Source organism: Macrobrachium nipponense, chromosome 39 (genome assembly GCF_015104395.2).
Source record: "Macrobrachium nipponense isolate FS-2020 chromosome 39, ASM1510439v2, whole genome shotgun sequence".
NCBI lineage: Eukaryota > Metazoa > Arthropoda > Malacostraca > Decapoda > Palaemonidae > Macrobrachium > Macrobrachium nipponense.
In genome coordinates, this window is record NC_061099.1 from 58,233,788 (window position 1) to 58,243,787 (window position 10,000).

At 36.6% G+C, this 10,000-nt stretch overlaps 1 protein-coding gene across 5 annotated transcripts in view; it reads left to right on the top strand.

The window, feature by feature from the left end:
- LOC135210364 (CD109 antigen-like) overlaps positions 1–10,000 on the top strand; it is a 1,440,954-nt gene that overhangs the window by 1,258,647 nt on the left and 172,307 nt on the right. For all 5 annotated transcript variants that reach the window (XM_064243260.1, XM_064243264.1, XM_064243262.1 and 2 more), the window contains 2 exons: positions 1,154–1,320; positions 6,555–6,967. In XM_064243260.1, the coding sequence (XP_064099330.1) occupies positions 1,154–1,320; positions 6,555–6,967 (580 nt within the window). The remainder of the gene's footprint in view (positions 1–1,153; positions 1,321–6,554; positions 6,968–10,000) is intronic.

The following is a 10,000-nucleotide window of genomic DNA, read 5'->3' on the forward strand; positions in this document are numbered from 1 at the left end:
GCTGTTTTTGCATGCCATCCCCTTCTCACCCATACCCCCTTTGATGCCAGTGATGTCTTACCCCCACAGTATTCTTTCCCCAATGCTAAATTATATGTATACCAAGTTTGGTTGAAATTGCTCCTTGCATTTCAGAGTTATGTTGGAACATACATACATACATCCATTTATTTGTATATTGTGTTTGTGTTTTTGTATAATGTATATAATATATATAATATATATATGTGTGTGTGTGTGTGTGTGTGTGTGTGATTGTGCATGTGATGTATACATATCTGCATGATTTTATGTCCCAGGCTCCGCATGTTTGTCGCCTATTAACAGCCAGTGCTTCATTAACTTTTCATATTAACTTATGTAAAAACCTGTGACCAAAAGTAAATTTTCAAAAGATACATTCTTAATGTTCAATGAAAATGCGCTTCTTGAATTGCCAATGTCCCTCAACTCATCAAGTTTTGAAAGCTTGCATTTCTGTTTTAACAAACAGCTTCACCCTTGGAAAATCGACTGTTTTTAAGATATCTCTCTCTCTCTCTCTCTCTCTCTCTCTCTCTCTCTCTCTCTCTCTCTCTCTCTCTCTCATACAACTTGGGCTCTCCAAGTATTTTAACCTCCTACTCACTAGCAAAGAAGCCAGTGAGAGGATTGCTTCATATCAACTTTAAATTTTCCATTTCGCCGACGTCCAATATTTAGATATGCGTCTCAAGTAACACGTAATTTAAGATTTAGCATCGAAGTATGTATCTCATGCATAGTCTTCATTTATACAAGCTATATAATTTATAAAAGAAGCACACCAGTAAATTATATTTTAAAAAAACCTAAATTAACATTATTTTTATGATTAGAGTTCTGATGTACATTATAATTAAATTGGTTTATTTAATCCAAGGCCATAGATAAAAAAAAGACCTTCTTTCCTCTCTTTTACAATAAAAAAAATGAATTATTTTGTTGATGTAGTGTTTGGTGCCAGTGAGTCAAGTACTGATCATTTCAGCCTTTGGACATATGCCATTGTTATGGTGGATTTCTTGACTACATAACGACGCTTTTATCCTATATATCAGTATGATTAATGAGAGCCATGAAAATTCATAAGTAAGAAAAAAACCTAATGTTTTTCCCTTTATGTCCTTTGCAGATACGCCGACCTTCTTGTCCTGTCAGATGGCATCGTTCCTACGGTCGAACGTCGCTGTGGCGGCACGCCAGCCTCGCGTCTGCCGTGCTTGTTAAGCGGCTGTTATCCGGATTCGGCTGCGTGCGACGGGAAATTCGACTGTCCGGATTGGATTGACGAACGAGGATGTAAGGAAATAATTGGTTTTGTCTCCAGTGGTCATTTCGACTAGTGTTTTTGTTTGTGTCAGTTCTGGTGAAGGGATCATTTTTATTTACTTGAAATGAAACTGGAATCTGTGAATGTCTCATTACATTTCAAGGGCATTAAAATACAGTCGCAAGCAATTTAGATGCGGTTGCATTTGGCTCTTCATTTCCGTCAGTGTGGGAATCCCATAGATATCTCAGGAGTCGCTCTTATGCGGCAATCGGGGCGGAACAAATACCTCGTAAGATGTAGTTAAAACCCCATTGATGACATGATTCGCCGCCGTCTCTCGGCGTCGAGGCACCGTCGAGAGGTTCGTCTATGGCATTATGTAAATGCGACGACATCCAATTCAAGACAATGGGGCATTTTGTGTGTGCCGAATCGAAAGCTGTATTGTGGCGGGACCTATTGCATATCAAGGGCTCCTTTCTACGGCAATATCCGTGGTGTTCTGGCTGGAATTTTTACCTTCTCTGTGCTCGCAGCGGTAATAACTGGTGTATGTTGGGAATTTTCCTTTAGTCAGTGACGTAGGACATCGGAATCGGACGCTGAAATGTCCTATTCTCCCACTCTTTTAGGAGAGATTTATGGAGAATCTCTTCTTTAATGATTGCGGAAATGGTGTCCTTTGCAAGGTACTTCACCTCCTTTCTGATGTCTTCGCTGTCTTCGCTTTATGTCCCCGTTGATTCCAGAAGACGCCTTCGATCAAAGAGACCCTTTGGGGAACAGTGTTTGTAGCTCAACAGGGACTTCAGCTTCTGGGGTTTTTTTTATCTCCTATTCTGCTACATTTTGAGAAGAAGAAAACAGCCCTGCAGTAAAGCAGTATATAGTATCACTCCGCAACATCTCTCTCTCTCTCTCTCTCTCTCTCTCTCTCTCTCTCTCTCTCTCTCTCTCTCTCTCTACTATCTTGAGTCCTTTGTCATGTTAAAGGTTTTTACGTATATTTCCATTTATACAATAAATATTTTCAGGAATGCATACATAATTTAGTGTTGTACATGGTATATATTTTCTTTTTGTTAAAGGTATAAACATCTCCAAATGAACAGGAGACATCTAAAGTAGCTGACTGAATTTTTTTATATATTGAGAGAAATTGTGTTTGTTCTGTTTTAAATCAGAATATGAAAAGCGAGAGCAAAAGTTTCTAAAGTAATCCTGTAACGCCACATTCATATCGGTAGCATTTACATCAGAAAAATTGTTTTTATTACCGTTAAGATACTCATGATAATTAATTTACCGGATAGGGGAAACTCCTCTGACCCAGGCGCACTAGAAGTCGACTCGAAAAGTAAATTCAACCAAAGAATTTCAAACAATCCATTCTCTAGTTTTTGCAGCTTGTGATTGTCATTTGATCTAAATTGTGAGAGGTGGGGTTGTGTGAGCGACTGTGCAAAGGTTTACTCTTAATCGTTGTATTCCATATTGTCTCTTTAATTCAAGTTTTATATCTGGATGTTGGTAATAATAATAAGAAAAGTAGGTGCGTGAGGCGTGTGTGAGGCTTTAGGGCCTATTTTATAAAACGGAATTTATCCTTGATTGAGGAATGTGAAGATGAGAGTGATAGAAACTGCTGCCTTTTCCCTGGATACATCATCGCCGAGTTTTTTTGGTTTTTCAGTATATATTTTTAATAATAATATCTGATTACTATGCATTTCGCTCGTCTTTATATATATATATATATATATATATATATATATATATATATATTATATATATTATATATATATATATATATATGATATATATATATATATATATATATATATATATATATATATATATATATATATATATATATATATATATATATATATATATATATATATATATATATATATAACTTCTTAAAGAATAGTATCAGTATGAAATTTGGCAGAGCCTTTTTCTCGACCTGCCGTAATTTTTGTTAGCATAGTGCAGTACCAGAAGTAAACAATTGAGTCAGTTTGTTCTTGAAGATGAGGAGAAATTCAACTTCGATGATAGCAGTTCGGACGAAATTCCTTGAGACGCAACAATGACTTTACTATAGGCTTCACCTCTCTCTCTCTCTCTCTCTCTCTCTCTCTCTCTCTCTCGAGTTCCTCGTTGGACGAGTCGGTTACATGCACGACTTCACGACTTCCGTTCTAAGGGTCCGGGTTCGATTCCCCACTCTGCCAACGCAGAATCATAGGAATTCATTTCTGGAAATAGAAATTCTTTCCTCAATGTGGTTCGGATCCCACAATAAGCTGTAGTTCCCGTTGGTGGGTAGCCAATTGGTTCCTAGCCACGTAAAAATAGCTAGTCATTCGGGCCAGCCCGAGGAGAGTTGTTGATCAGCTCAGTGGTCTAGTAAAACTAAGATATACTTACACACACACGCACGGAAAATACGGCCACTTGACCCTTGATTTATACTTCAAAAAGTGTGATTTCCCCGAGGGTATCGCTGTCCTCCCATAAGGGTCTGGAAACTGGGTAGAAATTCAAGAAGAGAGAGAGAGAGAGAGAGAGAGAGAGAGAGAGAGAGAGAGAGAGAGAGAGAGATAATTGAGATGGGTGGGTGGGGCTTAATAGTGACGTTTTCGTGACGTCAAAGTCACTCTTTGATTGACTTTCTCCTCGTTTTCCAGAACAACCTGCCTTAACTGTTTACTTTTAGTAATGCACTATGCTAACGAAAATTACGGCAAGGTGTTAATAAAGCTCTGCCAAAATCTCATACTGTTGCGATTATTGTTTAAGAAGTTATCTCAAAGAAACGATGACTTAAAGCGAGTACTGTGCACAGTAGTTGGTTTGTAACGCGCCTCGTAATCATCTCCATAAGGTTTTTCCCCGTGTAGGAAATCATTCGCTGTTTTTAAGCAGAGCCAACAATGTAGGTGACCTGCCATTAATCCAGGCCATTAGTACTCTTTGAACTAATTTATATAAATTTTTTTTCTGTAGATATCGCAGTCTGGGAGGACGGAGGGGGGGGGGGGGACGATTTCACGAGAGTTATTCCAATTGCAAATCTGGTGAAAATTCATGAATTCCATGATTAGTTTGAGATCCTTCCTAATTGGAATAATCGTCTATATGTCCCCAGTATTGGTAATTTAAGGTTTTTGCTGAATTCGAGATATTTTATTCCGAATTACAGGAGGGAATTTAATGGCCTATCAGGATAGCCGTGTTCGTCGTAAAGTACAGAGTGCAACAGTGATCGTGGAGTTGAGGTAATTTGAAGTCAATTTCAGGAAATTTAAGCTTAGAATAAAGTCTGTTGGAGGCGTAAATGAACGGGCGGCTTTTGAACAAAATGGTTAATGAACCAATTAGCTTTGTTTGAGATTCCTGATTGGATTTTACTTCCCTTTAATGAATCACTTCTGCGCTCAGAAATTTCTTTGTCGCCGGTTTATGATGGAGATTATTTTATTTGGGATTATTATAACGACAAAGTCTAATGGCAATTTTTCTGTCGTAACAAGTCGATAATTGTTTAAAATGGGAAATTTAGTACTATAATTTGCATTTTGGAATACGTTTAATTTTCGCAGAGTTTGACTGAAACGCATCATGAAGCTTCAAATCGTCAAGTATGGGAGCACCCTTAAATTAGTTGCCATATTTTTTTGCTGGTTCTCCTCTAAGCAGCGATTGTTTGTCCTTTCAACTACTTCGTCTTCGTCTTCTCTGCCGTGCTTTCTCAAGGCGGCTTGATCGGCACTGTATGTCTTTCATTTATACGCAGATGCGCTGAGCGTCAGGTAAACTGGTCCTCAGTCGAGTGGGCTGTCAACGGAATCTGTAAACAACATCCACGATAAGGTTCAGATCCTCCTAGCGGTACAAAGCGTTTGTTAAGTAATCGATGCTTCCGAATGTACAGAGAACAAATTGATTCCTTTGTACAACGAAACAAAACCGTTGCACGGCATTCCTCTTAGATTACTGAACGCCGTAACGACACCCCATCAATAAATATTCCTCAGGAATGACCCTTTGACAATTCTTGATTGAATTTCCTTACCTGGGACTCATCACCACATCTAAGAGACAAAGAAGTCAACATCGAAGCAACCAAAATGCTGCTGTTCGTCTCATATTGTGGCAAATTATTGACGTCTTGGCGTTTCACAAACACACATCACTACCATCCTGCTATGTATATATTCATATGATACTACCTTGATTATTTAAAAATTATCAGGTGAAATTGTCTTCGTACTATTGAACTGGGTAATAACAGTAGCCTGCTGATCCAGAACATCCTCAGTGGTGAAGCTAAGCAAAGATCTCAGTTATAAGGCAGCAATATATAAGGTGAAGGTTAAAAAAAAGCCACACTTGTGTCTCATAATGTTAGGTCTTTTTTTTTTTTTATGGATTGCCGCAATCGTCTTCTGTGTATGTTTCTATTATGATTACTGTGTTATTGTGTTTGTCCTTTCATTATTCGCCCCCCTCTTTCTGCAGTGTTATTTATTTCCAGACCTTGTACAATCGATGTCATTAATGTTATTATTAGTAGTAGCATACCTTATTTTACCCTCCATACATGGGATTTTTAGTTACAGAGCTTCCAGCTTTAAGTATTAGTCTGTAATTTTAGCTTGACTCATTGCTACCGCTATTTATATACATATACACACACACACACACACACATATATATATATATATATATATATATATATATATATATATATATATATATATATATATATATATATACATACTCAGTGCATTATTTATTACTAACAATTCAGTAAGTTAGTGCAGTGGGTATTGTGTACTGTTTGTTATATTTGCTCCTTGTATACGGCAAAAAACTGAAAAGAATTATTTTATCATTATTATATTCTTATTATTATTATTATTAGCGACCTCAAGGGTTTTTGGGTGTTATTATCTTTATTATATTTAGTCTTTTGTAAATGTTTTCACGGTATTCGCCAACAGTCTTTAACTAAATACTCCGCAAAGGTGGGTATATACCACATTAAAACCCCTGGGGTCACTATCTAGGAAAGATCCATTATTTTTATTATTATTATTATTATTATTATTATTATTATTATTATTATTATTATTATTATTATTACAGGAAACCGTGAACCTTCTTGACTGAAATAAGATTAACATAAACAGTAGACCATGATATGAAAAGCTCAGCCCTTTCCTAATGTTCCCTCGCACTCCCTCAGGCAAAGCCCCGCCGTCCTTCCAAGATGACGCCACGAGATTCCGGCTGTATGGCTCCAGTCGTCTACGGCGCCACTTCGCTAAGCCTTGGGTATGGCGAGAGGTCATGGTTGGTGACTCGGGCGTTGCCACCGTGACCGAACCCCTCCCCCCGGGGTCATCCCACCTGGCTCTGACGGCGTACAGCCTACACCCGGAGAACGGCATGACAATCCTACCAGACCCAGTCCAGTGGCGTGGCTCGAGAGGATTCTGGATCTCCGTCGAAGCACCCGAAAGGGCGGGCTTGTGGGAGCAAGTGGGCGTCAGGGTGACGGCGGTCAACCATAGGCTCTACCCCGTGGAAGCCGTTATTGTCCTGGCCAACAACCCCGCTTACAAGTTCGTCAATGTGGAGGGATTCGAAACGACGGACGTAAGTACAGAGCTCGCGCAAATTCATAAATTGATTCGAAATGACGTAGTTATATAAGGCTTCGTTTCCATCACATTGCTTCTGTTAAGAAAAGTTATTAAGGCTTCGTTTCTAGAAGAATGTGTCTATTTTAAGAATAGTTATTAAGGTTTCCTTCGCCTAAAGGAACATTTCTTCGTAGGAAGAGCGGAAAAGGTTTCTGTCTCTTGGAAGAAATTTTTGTAAACAACATTTTCTAAGACTTCCGGCTCTTTCGTGTTTTTGATTTCCCCGAGGTCTGCTACCAAAATGTATTTTTTTTCTCTTCTATAAGCGCTAGGGTTTCTTTTATCGCATCGACCAGTATAAGAATTATATTATAAACTGTCTGGTGCTAATGAAGTTATTCAGTGGATTTCACTGTGAATTTTTGTGTGGTCGTTTACTTGTTTATGTTTGACTACTGACTTTGCAACTACCGCTATGTAGTCAGTGGTCGGACTTTTTTTTTAGGCATTTCGCTCAGAATCATATTGCTTTGGCTCTCCATTTTTCACCACTGAATCATTTATAGTACCTTCCCCCGAATGCTGAAACGTATTTTGTTTTGTAAGATTTCTGGATGGGCCATTCCTCTGGCTCCAACTATTTTCTCCGAAGCCCGAAAATATTAAAGCTGTGGCCGAGTATGTCTATGTTAAGCTTGTATCTTTTTTTTTATGACGAGTAACATATTATGCGCATACATTAATATATTTGTTTGCTATGTGAGAGCCGGAAATGTGGGGAAACTGCAGTTTTATTTGATGATATTGGAGATTCATGATCGAGAATTTCAATCAGGATTCGTTTTCAGTCACAGAATTTTAGTTTTAGGAGAAACTATCACAATTTGAAGTTAGGGGAGAGGCCATATTTTTGGTCCGGAAATGGAAGTATTTATTTTTATGGAAGCATAAATTTCTCCCTAAAAGATCGCCGTTGGAGAGGGTATATAAAATAGGAACCGGAAATGGTTAAGAAACCAGAAAACAATAGGGCTCTCTCTCTCTCTCTCTCTCTCTCTCTCTCTCCTCTCACTCTCTCTCAGTTCTCTCTCTCTCTCTCTCTCTCTGTGTGTGTGTGTGTGTGTGTGTGTGTGTGTGTGTGTGTGTGTGTGCAAAGTAATCATATATTGTGGGTTTAATATTTTCCACTCATTAATATGGCATTATTAAAGGTAGGGGTATTTTTGTCCCTGTTGGTGGTAAGAGTCCAGAGGATTACATCAGGCCCCTTTTACGCATCAACATTTTACGACACTTATAGCAGGCTTTAGGCAAAAGCCCGTTCTGATACAAACCAACGTAATCCGAAAGAATTAACGAATTTCGGGTCGTACAAAAAGAAATAGGTTATGAGGTTATAAATTATCTCTGTGCCTGGGTAGAGAGCCTCTGCGAAGAAATAACTGGGAAACTTTCAATGACTTTGTAGGGCTTCTGTTTTCGCGGTTATTTTTTTTTTATTCGCTCTCGGAGTTTTATCCTTTAAAGCCATGCCAATAAAAAAAAAAAACTACAACCGGTAAGGCACACAGAAAGAAAGGCACAATATAACAGGCATAAAAGCAATATACTGTAAAAAAAATCTTTTGCGAAGTATCGCTACGGATTTTTGGTTTTCTCTGCATCATTACTTTCGTCTTCGGCGCACAAATTGAAGGTTTTCGCTTAATTGTCGTTTATAAAGTTTATTCTTCAGGTGGTGTTGATGAAATAAATTCTCTTGGCTTTATTGAGGTGATCCCCGATAAATGAGTGAACAAGTGAGAGTTTTTCCAGTCGTTCATATATATATATATATATATATATATATATTATATATTTATATATATATATATATATATATATATATGATATATATATATATATATATAAAGATGTGTGTGTGTGCTTGTGTTTGTGTGGGACTCGTGGTGTGGTCAGTAGCAACCTTGCTCATCAAACGAGGGGACTGCAGTTCGATTTCTTGGCTCTTGTCATTCTTGTGAGCTCAGCAGTTAGTTACGCACATGGTATTTTGACGCTTGTGGCCGTTGTAGATAGGGTCAAAATAGTTAGGAGGTTAAACCATACCATCTCCTGGACCTCTCCGTAAAGTAATAAGTAATATAGTGAAAAAATAATTATACATATATATATATATATATATATATATATATATATATATATATATATATATATATATATGCATACATACATTATATACATCATACATACACGTCCGCACACACGCATACACACGCACACGAGATCTCTGTCTATATAATATATATATATATATATATATATATATATATATATATATTATATATATATATATATATATATGTGTGTGTGTGTGTGTGTGTGTGGTGTGTGTGTGCGTGTACACACACGCACACGCACGCGAGATATCTATCAGTTTTTCTGACTAATAGGTATTAAGGCACAAACAACCCTTAGATATCGACTTCACTTAATCCTGGGAATATCTCACATAAAATAGGAATTTTTGCTGATCGTACTTCGACCCTAATCAGGAATCGGACCTGTGCATTCTTAGTTTTGTCATAGGACAGGTCAGGAAAATGTATCATATTTATACTGTATATAAACTTTACCCATGCAGCAGCGAAATCATATAGATGAGGTATTTGTGACATATATATATTATACATTATATTATTATATTATATATAATATTATATAGAATATGTATATATAATGTATAAATAATATAAATAGTATATATATATATATATATATATAAAATATAGATATATATATATTACATTTAAATAATAAATAAAATGTATAAATAAATATAATATATAATCTAGATGTAGACGGATTATATAAATATATAAATATAGATATTATAAATTAAATATATGGATATATATTATATATGTTATATAATACTAATATATGAATTATATATTAGATTATGTATTAGATATAATATTTATATAGTAGAGATAGAAGAAGGAAATATTAACTATACATAATAAAGAAAATATATATATAGGAT